A 17,030-nucleotide genomic window follows, 5' to 3' on the forward strand; every position below is an offset into this window, starting at 1 on the left:
AATTTTAAACCTGGAGCTTTCTCCCTTGTGTCCAATGAACCCAATCACATTTTCTCACTGCTCAATTAGGGTCCATAAAAGAACACAAATAGATATTCATGTACCAATCTACTTAATTAGGAAAATAAGCTGCTGCCAAAAGTAAGTAATATGTTCCAAATCCACAAAAATGATTTCTGGATTATGTCATTAAATAATAAAAATGACAGTATAATTTGATAAGCAGAAAATTAGAGAACCAGATCAAGACAGCAGAGACGTAGGAGGTGGAGCTCAACTTCTCCCACACACATCCAAAAAAAATTACACCCTCCATCCACATGTAGAAGATTCTCACAGAGTATCTATGAATGCTGAGAGAAGATCTCAGACTTTCAGAAAGTGCAAGGAAACATCCACATAACTGAATAAGACAATAGGAGAATGAAAAAAAAAAAAAGAGAGAGAGAGAAAAGAAGGAATCAAGATAAGGACCAGCAGCACTCCTGAGAGGGAGCTATGAAAAAGGAAAGGACTCAGCACACTGGGAGGTCCCGATTGGAGGGGAGATCAGCCAGAATGGAGGGAGAGCCTTAAAGCCTCAGAGAAAAGCACAGCAGTCAGTCTGAGGAGGGCAAAGCAGAGAGAGAGAGAGAGAGCTACACAATCTATTGGTATTTCCGCCAAACCACCTCAGCCTGAGACACTTGGGTGGGGTATGATGCTAAGGCTCAGGTTTCAGAGGTCAGTGCCTGGGAGAAGACTAGGGCTGGCTATGTGGAAACAGTCTGAGGGGGCTGGAGAAAAACAAGACCAGAGTTCCCATTGCGGCACAGTCGAAAGGAATACAACTAGTATTCATGAGGATGTGGGTTTGATCCCTTGTATCACTCAGCGGATTAAGGATCTGGCATTGTTATGAGCTGTGGTGTAGGTCACAGACTCGGCTCAGATCTGGAATTGCTGTAACTGTGGTGTAGGCCAACGGCTGCAGTTCCAATTTAATCCCAAGCCTGGGAACTTCCATACGCCACAGGTGAGGTCCTAAAAAGAAAAAAAAAAAAAAAAAGAAAAGAAAGAAAGAAAGAAAAAAAGAAAACAAAAACCTATTTGTGAAAGTGATGATAAACAGCAAAGGATAAACAGGAAGATGTAAAAAGGGATATTAAATCATAAAATGTGCAGAAGGAGAATAGGAAAATGTAGACTCTTTTAAAATGTGTTTCAGCCTATATGACTATCAACCTAAACCAAGCAGATATAGCAGATATAGGAAGGAGTTAACATACTTAAAAAACAAGGCAGTCACAAATCAAAACCAAAAAATTCACAAAAAGAAAAGGACAGATGCATAAAATAAAAGGAAATCATCCAACCAAATGAAGAAACAGAAAGGAACAAAGGAGAAATGTAGACTCAATTGGAAAACAAGGTTTAAAAGGGCAATAAATGCATATGTATAAATAATTACCTAAATATCAATGGACTAAGAGCTCTAGTCAAAAGGCACAAAGTGGTAGACTGAATTAAAAAACAAAAGCCTACAAAATGCTGCCTACAGACACACCTTAGAACAAAGGACACGCACAGACTGAAAGGGAGGCAATGAAAAAAGATATTTCATGCAAATGGAAACAATGAGAAAGCAGGGGTTGCTGTACACATATCAGACAAAATAGACTTTAAATGCCATAAAGAAGATAAAGGGACACTATTCAATGATAAAAGGATCAATTCAAGAAGAGGATATTACGATCATCAACATAATACGGCAGTACTCAAATACATAAAACTACTGGCATAAAGGGAGAAAGTGATGGGAATGCAATAATAATAGGAGGTCTCAACCTCCCACTCACATCAATGGCAGATCCTGAAGACAGAAAATTATTAAGGCAACAGAGATCCTAAATGACACAATAGAACAGTGAGACTTAATGGATATTTTCAGGACATTACATCCCTAAATACCAGGATATACATTCTTTTCAAGTGTACATGGAACATTCTCTAGGATTAACCACATACTAGGGCACAAAACTAACCTCAACAAATTTAGTAAGACTAGAGAAATTATTCCAAGCATCTTCTCTGACCACCAAAGCATGAAAGGAGAAATCAATTACAGGGGGAAAAATGAGAAAAACTGATTACATGGAGACTAACAACATGCTACTAAAACACCAATGGGTCAACAAGGAAATCAAAAAGGAAATTTAAAAATACTCTGAGACAGGAGGTCCCATTGTGGCTCAGTGCTAACTAACTTGACTAGCATCCATGAGGACATGGGTTTTTCCCTGGCCCTGCTCAATGGGTAAGGATCCAGCATTGCTATGACCTGTGGTGCAGGTCACAGGATGCAGCTCAGATCTGACATTGTTGTGGCTGTGGCAAAGGCCAACAGCTGGAGCTCCAATTCAACCCCTAGCCTGGGGACTTCCATATGCCATGCGTGCAGCCCTAAAAAGACTAAATAAACATCTCCCTACAAACAAAAGTCCAGGACCAGATGGCTTCACAGGCAAATTCTATAAAACATACAAAGAAAAACTTACAACAATCCTTCTCAATCTCTTCCAAAAGACTGAAAAGGGAAATGCTCCAAAAGATATTCTATGAAGCAACCATCACCCTAATACCAAAACTAGACAAAGATATCATCAAAAAAGAAAACTACAGGCCAATATCTTTGATGAATATAGATGTAAAATTCTCAACCAAATTTTAGAAAACCATATCAAACAACACATAACAAAAAAAAAATCATACAACATGACTAAGTGGGATTCATCTCAAGTTCACAAGGATGGTTCAAAACACACAAATCAGAGTTCCCTTGTGGCACATAACAGGTAAAAGACTTGGCATTGTCACTGGAGTGGCTTGGGTGGCTGCTGTAGCACAGGTTTGATCCATGGCCCAGGAACATCCACATGCTGTGGGAGCAGCCAATAAAAAAAAAAAAAAAAAAAAAGCAAATCAATGTAATACACCACATTAATAAAAGTCAAAAACCACACCATCATTTCAAAAGATGCAGAAAAAGCATTTGACAAAATTCAACAGCCGTTCATGATTAAAAACTCTTACCAAAGTGGGTACAGAGGGAACATACCTCAACATAACAAAAGCTATTTAAGACAACCCCACAGACAATTTAATACTCAATGGAGAAAAGCTGAAAGCCTTCCTGCTAAAATGTGGACATGATGGCATGGATGCCCACTCTCACCACTTTAATTCAAATTAATACTGGAAGTCCTAGCTACAGAAAATCAGACAAGAGAAAGATATAAAAGGTATCCAAATTGGAAGGGAAGAGGTAAAATTGTCACTATATGCAGAAAACATGACACTATGAAATAGCAGAAAATGAATATGAAAAAATTTTAATTATACCAAAAAAAAAAATTTAGGAATAAACCTGACCAAGGAGATGAAAGACTTAGACACTGGGAACAATGAAATGTTAGTAATCAAAACGGTGTGGTACTGGTACTAAAACAGACATACAGATCAAAGGAATAGAAGAGAGCTAAAAATAAACAGACACCCATGGTCAATTATATTCAACAAAGTAGGCAAGAATATAAAATGGGAAAAAGACAATCTCTTCAGGAGGTGGTACTGGGAAAACTGGACAGCTGCATGTAAATCAATGAAATTAGGACACACCCTTACCAAGTAGAAAAATACACTCAAGATAGCTTAAAGACTTAAACATGACATGATACTATAAAATTCCTAGAAGAGAACACGGGCAAAAGATTTCTCTGATGTAATGGTAAATTACAAATGTTTATCAGCACAGTTCTCCCAAAGCAATAGAAATAAAAACAAATAAATAAAAAAATGGGATCTAATCAAACTTACAACCTTAAATCTGCAGCATATTTAACAACAGATCTGAACTCAGAGAAAAACAAAACAATTTTAAAAATTAAGCAAATGAATAGATATCTTTGAAAAATACACATTACATACCTGAAATTATACTCAACCTCAAGAATTTAGGAAACAAAAACTAATAAAATGTGATTATCGGGTCAACACAAAACAGTTTAATTAAAAAAATCAGGTGTTCCTGTTGCAGCTCAGCAGGTTACGAACCCAACTAGTATCCATGAGGATGTGGGTTGCATCCCTGGCCTTACTCAGTGGGTTATGGATCCGGTGTTGCCATGAGCTGTGGTGTAGGTCACAGACACGACTTAGATCCCATGTGGCTGTGACTGTGGCTGGGAGCTGCAGCTCTGATTCTACCCGTAGCCTGGGAACCTCCATATGCCACAGGTGCAACCCTAAAAAGCAAGATCAATCAATCAATCAATCAAGTGGGTATAGATGGGGAAAAAATAAGCACATAAAATGTGGGGAAATATAATCTGAAAAAGTCTTTCTGAAAGGTAGTATGGCCGTACCTAAGTTAAATACTGCATCCTTCAACTCTGGGATTCTATTAGCAAGAGGGGAAATACATGCAACTCATATTACACACAATGGGCTAACTCCCTCATCCAAAGAGAAAAGAACTCGTACAAAACTGCTAACAAATACTCAACAACCCTAGAATAAAATAACTGAGCAAATGACATGAACATGTGGTTCACACAACAGAAAGAAAAGCCAATAATTCATAAACATATTAAGACATTCAAGGAGTTCCTGTTGCAGCTCAGTGGTTAACAAACCTGACTGGTATCCATGAGGACCTGGGTTCGATCCCTGGTCTTGCTCAGTAGGATTTGGGATCCAGCACTGCTGTGAGCTGTGACGTAGGTCGCAGACACAGCTTGGATCCGTGTTGCTGTGGCTGTGGCACAGGCCAGTAACTACAGCTCCGATTCAACCCCTAGCCTGGGAACCTCCATATGCAATGGGTACGGTCCTAAAAAGACAAAAAAAATTAAAATTAAAATTAAAAAAAGACATTCAACCTCCATCAGACAAATTCGAGTTAAAGCCATACTGAAATGGTTTTTCACCTATGAGGTTAGCATGAATTCATCAGTTTCAGAGGTCTAGGCTAAAGGAAAATATTCACTCCCATCAAACGACAGTAGGAATGGAGATGGTCATTCTCTAGAGAGATTCTGAGGGTAGGGCCTACGCACCTTCTGGTGTATTAAAGTGGGAGAGAAAGAGGAGCTTAAGGGTGAGTCCAGATTTTTGACCAAGGAATTTCCTGACATGGGGAAGATCACAAGGAGGATCTGAGGGAGGAAATCAAGCAGTGCAACTGCACACATCTAAGTCTGAGATACCTGCTGGATATCCAAGTAGACAATAAAGTTCACTTATAAATCTGAAAATCACCTAAAGAAAAGCAGCCTGTGACACAGGAGATGGATCAAGTGGACAAGGAAAGAGGGAGAACTTCTCTTACCAGGATTATCTTGTCCTCAAAAACTCAAAATTCTCAGGATCCAAAAAAAAAAAAAAAAACCACAACAAAAAACAAATAAAGGAAGAAATCTCAATATTCCTATTTTCTTCTGTATTATTTCTCCTACTCAACCTTAGGATATTTCTATATAAACACAGAAATATTGCTCAAAAGAAAGTTCAATCTATTTCCACAAATGTATCTCAGGATTTGCTACTATTAAATAAAGCCCTAGAGATTTTTTTATTCTTCTAAAATCAAAAGCAAGTGTTGCTGTTGTTGTTTTAAGGCGCTGAAACACTTATTATGTCTAAAATGATTTCCCTATTGGAAACTATCTATGTCCTAGTTTTCTTCCTTCTTCAGTTTTATCCTGACTCTCTCACTAAAAATCCCTCCCCACCAACAATTTTATGCAACGTTAATACCCATTGAGTGAACTACCAGACTTTGATTGGTTTAATTTCTCCTTCTATTTGATTCCCTTCCTTAATTCTTTTTTTTTTTTTTTTTTGTCTTTTTGTCATTTCTTGGGCCGCTCCTGCAGCATATGGAGATTCCCAGGCTAGGGGTCTAATCGGAGCTGTAGCGCCGGCCTATGCCAAAGCCACAGCAAGGCGGGATCCGAGCCGCATCTGTGACCTACACCACAGCTCACGGCAACGCCGGATCGTTAACCCACTGAGCAAGGGCAGGATCGAACCCGCAACCTCATGGTTCCTAGTCAGATTCGTTAACCATTGCGCCACAACGGGAACTCCCCTTAATTCTTTTAATAACACAGCTTCCCAAAATATTAGTCTAGGTTCTAACTGAAATATAAAAAAGGTCCCACTACCAAGAAAGTATAAAGTTAGCACATGCTGCATACAATATTCTATGAGTTACTTGTCTTATTTTTAGCTTTATCCTCTGAATTTACCTTTTGAATTTGGACTTTAGTCCTTTCTTGGCTTAGAAAAGCAAAAGCACTGACAGAATTGAAAAACAGGAGTTCCTATGTGGCGCAGCAGGTTAAGGATCTGGTGTTGCTGCACCTGCAGCATAGGTCACAACTGTGGCACAGGTTCGATCCCTGGTCCAGAAGCTTCCATATGACTGCAGCTGTGGCAAAACAAACAAACAAACAAAAATAAACCCCTGAAAAATAGAACTGTATGAGTTCATGTTCCCACCCAACTTTGAATATAGAGTCTAAGATGCACTCCAGAGCACCATGGAGCCCAAGATGTGACAGACTCCCTTCAGGTAATATTAAAGCATTTACCTCCAAGGTCCTAATACAAAACTTTTTACAAGAACCAAAGCCAGCCTCAGGGAAATCTACTAAGGTGTAAAATGATATTAACAAAAAAAATGGTTTTCATTTATTTATATATATATTTATTTACTTTTTGTCTTTTTTTTAGGGCTGCACCCATGGCATATGGAAGTTCCCAGGCTAGGCGTCAAACTGGAACTTTAGCTGCAGGCCTATGCCACAGTAATGCCAGATCCTTAACTCACTGAGCAAAGCCAGGGATCGAACCCACATCCTAATGGATACTAGTTGGGGCTGTAACCACTGAGCCACAACAGGAACTACCCATATTTTCTTTTTGAAGCTTCAAGAATTAAAAGGTTTTTTTTTTTGGGGGGGGGGGTTGACCATGCCTGCAACATGTGGAAATTCCCAGGCCAGGGATCAAACCCATGCCATAGCAGTGACCTGGGCTGCTGCAGTGACAAAGCCAGATCCTTAACCTGCTGTGCTACAAGGGAACTCCTTGACAGTGTTTTTAACCCAACAGACATGCTATTTTCTAGGATCTAAAGCTTGTTTGCAAAGTAGCTAATATTGTTTAATTAACAGAGGACACTTGAGGTAGAATCTCGCCTCCAAATCAACAGGTATTCCTGATCTAATACCAGCAATAAAATGACCTGAAATAAATCAAGTGTTTAAGATCAGAAGTCTCACTCATACATATCACAGTGGGGAAGCATCAGAGATTCAGCTGGAGCTGTTGCAGCAGCTGGATCCCTGCTCAAAGGGAGAGCCAGCTGCTTACTGCCTCTTCTTGTGGCTCCATGTTGGGACCAGTTTTTTACTCCACAAAGTCAGAGACTTAAGTCTTCTCATTACCTCAGAGCAGAGGATAACTGCACAGCATAACCAGAAAAATACAAACACAGTTTTTATTTTTCATTTATTTAGTCTTTTCTAGGGCCCCACCTGTGGCATATGGAGGTTCCCAGGCTAGGGGTCTAATCGGAGCTGTAGCCGCCAGCCTACACCACAGCTCACGGCAACACCGGGTCCTTAACCCACCAAGTGAGGCCAGGGATCGAACCGGCAACCTCATGGTTCCCAGTCGGATTCATTAACCACTGAGCCCCGATGGGAACTCAAAGACAGTTTTTAAACTCTGTACTTTTACTGTTCAAAATGGTACAAAAACTGACACTCTAAGGCATCACACAACTTGGGAAATTTGTTCTAATTTCTACCTGGGTGATATAAAGACTACACGGAAGTTACTTTTTTTTTCTTTTATGGTGTTACACACAATGGCAAGTGTTCTTTGGCAAGAGCTGTCCAGGAAGCAGAAGGTGAGCCATGACCTTCAAGGGGAGGCCACTAGGAATGACCAAGCTATGGCCAAAGAATGGCTATAGCCCCACCTATGTCAATCAATCCTTTGAGAAAATCCATTTGTAAGTGGTGGTACTGAGGCAAAGCTCATATATTTGCCTGAATACTCTTGAGTAATAAAAAGCTGAAGCATGGTCCTCAGAGCAGCAGCATCAACATCACTTGGAAACGAGTCAGAAATGCAAATTCTCCAGCCATACTCTAGGCCTACTGATTCATAAATCACATCAATCATGTTTTGACAAGCCCTCTAGGTGATCCCGATGCATGCCAAAGTTGGAGAACCACTGCTTTGGGTAAAGCTACAAATATCTAGTAAGTCAGTATTTTTTCCAACACAAAGAATTCAGGACATTCTCCTGGGAATAACCATGTTAAAATTAAGAACTAAGTCAATCTAAAGCTGTTTAAAATAAATTATGATTCCCTTGCAAGTGACAGAAATTCATTAGTCAACATTTTTGACATTATAAATCTTGCAACAGTCTAGAAGAGTTCTTGCTCCAAAACACACATATGCTCCACAAATCCACTTATGTTCATATATATTCATTACACATATATTTGAATATACATAAATGCACACATTTACACACACACACAAAGCAAGCAAGGCCCCAGGGTTCATTAGACGCCCATCTCAAGATCCAGCCTTGATTGGGCCATCAGAGATAAGCTAGAGGCAATACTGTATGATGCAGTGTTTTTTCTAAAATCTTAAGAGTAAATGATGGCTACACTGTTGAAACCGCTCTGATACAAAACAGTGCCTCATTCTGCATCACTCTGGAGATCACCCACCTAGCATACTTTCGCCTTGACTGATGTGTTAATTTCCCATTGCTACTGTAATGAATTTCCACAAACGCAGTGGCTGAAACTATATAAATTTATTATCAGCACCAGAGTTTGGAAGTCCAAAATGGATTAAAAGTAAGGTGTCAGCAGGCTGCACTCCTTCTGGAAGCCCTAGGTGAAAATCTACTTCCTTGCCTTTTCCTATTTCTTTTTTTTTTTTTTTGTTTTTTTGCCTTTTAGGGCCACACCCATAGCATACAAAGGTTCCCAGGCTAGAGGTCAAATCAGAGCTACAACCTCCGGCCTATGCCATAGCCACAGCAACGCAGGATCTGGAGGATCTGGGCCGCGTGTGTGACCTACACCACAGCTCACGGCAAGGCTGGATCCTTAACCCACTGAGCAAGGACAGGGATCAAACCGGCATCCTCATGGATCTTTGTCGGGTTCATTAACCACTGAACCACGTAGGGAACTCCTTCCTACTTCTTGAGGTAGCCTCCATCCATTGGTTCATTACAATCTTCCTTCCTCCATCTTCAGAGCACAGAGCACCTCCAAATTTCCCTCGGACCCCTGACTATCCGGCCCACTTCTTTTACTTTTTTTAAGGATCCTTTTGATTTCACTGGGCCCACCTGGATAATCCAGGTTAATCTCTCCATCTCAAAAGCCTTATCTAAATCACACCTGTAAAGTGCCTTTTGCTATATATGGTAAAAACATCCACAGTCTCTGAGGATTAGGACATGGATTTCTTTGGAGCACCATTATTCTGCCTGCCACAGTTGCCAGACAGTGCAAATATGCTATTTCTACAGTTCAAAACTCTACTACAGGGTTATTTAAAAGACTAGAATCATACTTGCCAACAAACCTGGCAAAATTCCTGAGTCATTACATAGGTGTCTAGTCCCAGGGTTGTTTTCTAACTATTTGTAAAAACTATTCATCTATCAGTAATTGGAAACTAACATGTCAGCCAAGGTCTAATTACTTGGTCTTCTAGTACAACCAGAACTCATTAAAGCTACTAAATAACAACAGCAGCAAAGTCTAGTGTTGTGCTTCCTATGTGCTGATCACCTTGTAAATGCATTACATACATTAACTTAACTGAATTTTCAACCACCTTGTGTGAGGAGGTATTAAATTAAGGAAATTGCCCAGGCTAGCAAGTAGTGGAATGGGATCTAAACACAGGTAGCCTGTGGGAGTTCCCATCATGGTGCAGCAGGAATGAATCCGACTAGGAACTATGAGGTTTCGGGTTCAACCCCTGGCCTTGCTCAGTGGGTTAAGGATCTGGCGTTGCTGTGAGCTGTGGTGTAGGCTGCCAGCTGCAGCTCCGATTGGACCCCTAGCCTGGGAATTTCCATGTGTCGCAGGTTCAGCCCTAAAAAGCAAAAAATAAAAATAAAAATAAAATAAACACAGGCAGCCTAACCACAGAGACTTTTGATAACCACTGCTCATGCAGAAAAACCACATTTCAATCAGTTAGTCCCTATAACTAACTGAAACATTTGAGAGGAACAAAAAAAGGTATTTGAGTAACATGCATAAGGACATCCCATATGCAGCAGAAAGGGCATATATCCTGGGCAGTTCTATTTCACTGGTAACTACATGTGCCAGCTTCTACCAGGCATATATAGTTACCTACAGGGACGGAAGTTCTCTTTTGCATTACATTCTTTTTTCTTTTTTGGTCTTTTTAGGGCCGTATCCATGGTATACAGAGGTTTCTGGGCTAGGGGTTGAATCAGAGCTATAGCTGCTGGCCAAAGCCACAGCCATGCCAGATCTGAGCTGCATCTGCAACCTACACCACAGCTCACAGCAATGCCAGATCCTTAACCCACTGAGCGAGGCCAGGGATTGAACCTGAGACCTCATGGTTACTAGTTGGATTTGTTTCCACTGAGCCACGATAGGAACTCCTACATTTCATCCTTTAGTGACAAGACCATTAAATTCACTATAACTTTGCTTAAGCGTATAATTCAGTCATTACATGAACCAATTAGCTTATTGGAATAAAGTATTATACAATAGTTTTGTTACACAAAGACTGACTTAAAATAAGATTACAGGATTCTTAGGTGTCTAAAAAGGATGCTAATTCGGTGGCTACCTGAGGTGAGCAGAACTAGGTAACTGGGAAGAAGAGTTTTTGGTTTTGTTTTTTAGCAAAGCCCAAGGCATGCAAAAGTTCCCAGGCCAGGGATCAAACCTGCACCACAGCAGTGACAACACCAAGTCCTTAACCACTGGGCCACCAGGGAATTCCAAGAAGAGTTTTTATTATACACACTTCCATACCTTTTGAACTTTGAACCATGTATATCTATTTAAACTGTTAAATTTTAAATAGTGACAATTAACTGAAAATTTAGAAAACACTGGAACTATTCTAGTAAGAGATTTGGTGGTTAAGAAAGAGATTTGGAATCAGAAAGCTCTGGATTTAACTCTACAAAAAGTATGGTCAATCTAAAAGATAACTAGGAGAAATTACTCCCTCTAAATCTTTAATATAATAAAATGTGGATAACTGTGCTTTCCTTAACTGTCACTGCTATTTCCAAGTGAGAAAAAAGTGCTTAATTTCCCACTCATTTATTGGAAGGAATGTGAAGTCTAAAAAGGAATTAAAATCTGGAGTTCCCATTGTAGCTTAAGGTTAAGAACCCGACTAGTATCCATACAGATGTAGGTTTGATCACTGGCCTTGTTCAGTGGATTAAGGATCCCATGTTAACACAAGCTGCTGCAGCTTGGATCTGGCATTGCTGTGGCTGTGGCATAAGTTGGTAGTTGCAGCTTCTATTTGACCTCCAGCCTGGGAAGTTCCGAGCCTGGGAACTTTCATATGCTGAGGGTACCGGCCCTAAAAATATAAAAAAAAAAAAAAAGGAATTAAAATCTGTACTGATAAAGGACAACTTCAAGTGCCCTATCTAATCCCTTCCTCATAAAGTTTTTGTATCCTTTTTTGATAAACAAGGCAATACTGCCATTTTCCCTTGGTGGAGCAGCATAAGAAAATTAATAACTCATGAGCAAATCTGAATAAAAACCCAATTCCCAAAACAGGAAGACTAAAGAATAAATTATACCAATACTCAACAGTCACACTAACAAAGATGATGCACAGATGTTACTACACTAAAATGCTTCACTGAGACCAATTTTACATACTTTGTAAGAATCTACCATGGCAATGTCACTCCAGCTAAAAAATATTCATGGAATTTTACTGGAATTCCAGGATAAAAAAGTCAATCAAGCCTGAATTTCATTTTCCATATCTATGCTTGATTCTCTTTACACTGTTTATTTCAGGAAGAGCTTCATATACAGTTTTGAATATGCACTACTAAGAATGTTTTCCTTTTAATAAGTGAGTGTGATCAGTTTAAGATACTTCACTAAGTTGTGACCTTTGTTTACTTTATCAACTTAAAAGAGGTGGGGTGAATGATACCCAAGCAACATCTCAGTTTCAAACCTAGCCTCAATCTAGAAAAAAATCTATGGATCCTCTCCTTAGAAAAATATACATTTACTAAAAATCTGAAACAATTTAGAGGATTTACAAAAAAATCTTATGTTCAAAATTTTTTGTCAAAATGTAATGCTAGGAAACAAGCCTATTTGATATTCATCTAAGTTTAAAGTATAATTTCTTTTTAAAAGGTATATAAAAGTAGAATTCCTTTATGATTACTCAAATGAATTTTTTGGTCTCACCTGCAGCATGTTAAAGTCCCAGGCCAAGGACTGAACCTGTATATAGCAGTGAACTGAGCCACTGCAGCAACAATGCTGCATTCTTAAACCACTGTACCACTCAAATACGTTTTTAATGATTACTGAAATATGTTTTCAAAAATGCAGCCTACATATGCAGTTCACTTTTTTTTCTTAAAAGGCTGGGAGAAATTAAGAGGTAAATTAACATAATTCTACAACTAAGAAAATACTCATCATTAATATTAATACTGCAGTGAGCAGAGCCAAGTGCCAGAAAATCACCTGTACTTATTATACTGATTACAGGCAACCTGGAGTGTCAGCTGAGGAGGGGAGCTAAGAGAGTCTGCTAGGGTACAGGAAATACTGGACATTAATAGTATGTTCAATGGGATGAACTGTACACTTAAGATTTATGAACACTACTGTAGATACTTCAATAATTCTTTTCTTAATCTAAGCCTGACCAAATTGGCATTAAGCAGATTTATCAACTGCTTTAACCTGCAGTTTTTAAAATCTGTAAACTTCTCCTTGGTTTACCATGCGAACTAAGATAACACACGCATAGTGTTTAGTACAATACTTCATATGCAGTGAGCACTCAGTGACTGTAAGTCCAATACATTGTCACTAAAGATGATGGGTTACAACTTTTATCAGTATGAAATGTCTTTATCCAATTTAATAATAATAATGATAAGTTATGGATATTTCCCCAGGCCAAAAGAAAGACAATATTCTTCAAATAGAGGAAAGGTATATGTATGTGTGTGTGTGTGTGTGTGTGTATACGTATGTGTGTGTATGTGTGTGTATACGCATGCACGCACACACTCATTCATGTCATTTTTTGGTCTCACCCACTGCATGTGGCAGTCCCCAGACCAAGGACTGAACTTATTCAACTATCCCCTATGTAAAAGAAATCCAGGTTATTTCCCTTTTTTGGCATTAGAAATAAAGCTGGAGTGAATATTCTTGTCTCTACATTGTTCCTTCTGATACTTTTATGTGTAACACAGATTATCATATAACTCCTAAGTAAGGTTCTTTTAAATATGAACCTTAAATCTTAAATAACTGAATGCCCACCCAAACAAATCCTAAATTAATATTAACACCAATATTGAAGTATTGCCATAGGCTACATATTAGAATTACCTGAAGTAAAACTTCATGAATTCTAACATTTTTATTTCAAATAAAAAGTAAGAAATAAGTTACTCTTCCACATTCCAGAATAATAAACAGTCTAAAATCTGCAGCTTTCAAAAAGTCTGAGGAATTGAAGATTCTACTTAATGACAGAAAAACAAGCATAATACAATCTTAAGTGAATAGATTTTTTTTGTTTTTTGTCTTTTAGGGCTGTACCGGCAGCATATGGAGGTTCCCAGGCTAGGGGTCAAATAGGAGCTGTGGCCACTGGCCTATGCCATAGCCACGGCAACTTGAGATCCGAGCCATGTCTGCAACCTACCCCACAGCTCACGGCAATGCCAGATCCTTAATCCACTGAGTGAAGCCAGGGATTGAACCTCAATCCTCATGGATAATAGCTGGGTCCATTAACCACTGAGCCACAACGGGAACTCTTTAAGTGAATAGATGTTAATTCCCATTTTGTTGAAATAAAATATATATACAAACAAGGAAACATACCTAGGATGTTAATTCTCCTAAAGGGCTGCAACTGAAATCCATTTTCAGTTTTATCCCTTAAAATTAGGTATTACCTAACTTTTCAACACTGAGTATGTAATACTTTATAAAAATGAAAATATTCAATTCTTTTTTATTGTTATAAAACCATTAAAAACATCCAACATGCTTTCAGTATAGGTATCCAACAAATTAATTCCTGCATGACTGAATACTTTTCTCTACACCAGTAAGTCACACTGGCTACTGCCCAAACTGCTGAGAACACCTCAAAAAAAAAAAAAAAAAAAAAAAAAAGAAAATCCTTTATTCTTTCCAATGGTAAATCCTACCCCCACATCTCTATTTTCCATTCTGCCCACTCTGGCTTTCATATTACCAGAATTTAGTATTCCATTAGGTGTAAACAAGATTCCAGACAGTTTACTTTAGCCACAGACTCCACCTTGGTGCAGCTTATATCTATTCTTAGCACAAATCTCCTTTATGCCTAAGACCAGGTTCCTTGATAGCTGAACTTCTGAGTCACTCTCAAGCTCCCAAATTGAAATCACTGTTCCTAAAAATAACTGACATCCTTTCCTCGTGGCTCCTCCTTTGGATTTTGCCTAAAAAAAAATTCTGTAATAAATCTCGGGCCACAGGCCCTCTTTAGGCAAATGAATTTCCACAAATTATTGCTTTGCTGGCTCCCAGTAAAATTCCTACAATTTTGTTAACTAAAGTTGTAAAATTGAAGAAAAATAATCTAATTTTAAAACATTACTGAAACATTACTAGAATTCCCTTGTGCTGAACTGGGTTAAGTATCTGGCATTGTTACTGCAGCTGCTGTGGCAAAGGTTCGATCCCTGGCCTGGGAACTTCCACATGCCACAGGTACGGCCAAAAATTAAATTAAACTTAATTTCATTTAAAATGAAATAAAGCAACTACCATTAACCTAGGCTGCAATGGCAAAACATTATTTGGATTTTTGTAAACTCTTATATCAAAATATGACACAGCCATACTAACCTTGGTTCAAGTAAGTCAGCGTTTCATCGTGTAGCTTTACTGCTGGTGATGTTGCTGCACACATCACATACTGAAAGGGCGGGTGTTTAGTTTCATCATCCAATGGAAGGCTGGAATCTTCCTGCTTGAAAATGGGCAATGCCAAGACATCACTGAAAACCAAAACATCAACACTGGCCTTACTTTGAGCTTAAAATACTTAGCATATAAAAACATTTAGGGGTAGTTTCTTTTAAAATGTAAGATCAGAAATGGTATGTACAATAAAAGAACTATTAATGCTGATCAGGCTCCCCCAAAAGGTAGTTTTAATAACCCATATCTCTTGTGTGGGGGGGGAGGGGTGTAAATAGGCAGAAATATTAAAATAAGAAATATTTCAAAGTTAGTAAAGTCTAAACTACTAATAAAGAAGTTAAGCTAATAATATATATGGTACTCTTTTTTAAAAAGTTATGTCAAGAGATGGGATTAAGATGGTGGAATAGAAGGACTGGAGCTCAACTTCTCTCCTAAAAACATCAAAATTCACAACTAAAGACTGAGCAACCTCCACCCGAATGGACCCAAAACCTTAAAAAAGATACCCTACTCCAGAAGAAAAAGAGGAGGCCACATCAGGAAGTAGGAGGGGCGAGTTCGTGATATAAGCAACACCATACCTTGGGTGGGAAGGTCCACAGACTATAACTGGTTCACAGAGACTCACCTACAGGAGTGAGAGTTCTGAGCCCCACATCAAACTCCCACATGTGGGGATCTGGCATTGGGAGAAAGAGCCCTTGGAGTATCTGGCATTGAAGGCCAGTGGAGCTTATGGCACAGGAGCTCCAAGGGACTGGGGGAAACAGAGACCCCATTCTTAAAAGGCACACACAGACTTTCACATGCATGGGTCCCAGGGCAAAGTAAACTGACTGCAGTTCTTAGATGACCTCCTGGGAAAACAGGGGTGAGTGTGGCTTGTTGTGAGGGAAGGACAATGAAAGCAAACCTCTCGGGAATATTCAGCAGCATGCCTTTCTCTGGAAGTGGCCATTTTGAGAAAATCTGGACTCACCTGTCAGTCAGCACTGAAAAGCCTCAGGGCAAACAACAATCCAGGTGGGATCAAAGCCCCACCCCTCAGTAAACAGGCTACCTAAAGAGCCTCAGGCACACAGCTACCCCTAATCCCATCCAGAGACTAAGCCCCACCCACCAGAGGCTCCACCTACCAGTGGGCAGGCACCAGCCCCTCCCATCAGGAAGCCTACAGCAAGTCCCCATACTGACTTCAGCCACAAAAGGGACAGACACCAGAAGTAACAGAGGCTACAACTCTACCATCTCTAAAAAGGTCACCACACCAAAAACCTATAAAAATGAAAAGGCAGAGAACTCTAACTCAGATGAGGGAGAAAGGAAAAAACCCAGAAAATCAGCTAGGCGATAAGGAGATTCTCAGCCTCCAGGAAAAAGACTTTAGACTGTTGATGCTGAAGATGATGCAAGACATTGGAAATAAACTGGAGGCAAAGATGGAAAACTTACAGGAAACACTGAACAAAGAGATACAAGATATAAAACTAAACAAGAAGAGATGCAAAATACAATAACTGAAATAAAAAACTCACTAGAAGCAGCTAACAGCAGAATACAGGAGGCAGAAGAATGAATTAGTGAGATAGATGGAGGACAGATGAGTGGAAATTATGGATGCGGAACAGAAAAGAGAAAAAAGGTTGAAAAGAAATGAAGAGTCTCAGAGAACTCTGGGACAACGTGAAACACACCAACATCCATATT

At 39.2% G+C, this 17,030-nt stretch overlaps 1 protein-coding gene across 2 annotated transcripts in view; it reads right to left on the minus strand.

Moving 5' to 3' along the window:
- UBP1 (upstream binding protein 1 (LBP-1a)) overlaps positions 1–17,030 on the minus strand; it is a 72,428-nt gene that overhangs the window by 31,664 nt on the left and 23,734 nt on the right. For both annotated transcript variants that reach the window (XM_021071558.1, XM_003132094.6), the window contains exon 2: positions 15,243–15,394. In XM_021071558.1, coding sequence (XP_020927217.1) covers positions 15,243–15,394 — 152 coding nt within the window. The remainder of the gene's footprint in view (positions 1–15,242; positions 15,395–17,030) is intronic.

The sequence above is a fragment of the Sus scrofa genome, chromosome 13 (genome assembly GCF_000003025.6).
Source record: "Sus scrofa isolate TJ Tabasco breed Duroc chromosome 13, Sscrofa11.1, whole genome shotgun sequence".
NCBI classification, from domain to species: Eukaryota; Metazoa; Chordata; class Mammalia; order Artiodactyla; family Suidae; genus Sus; species Sus scrofa.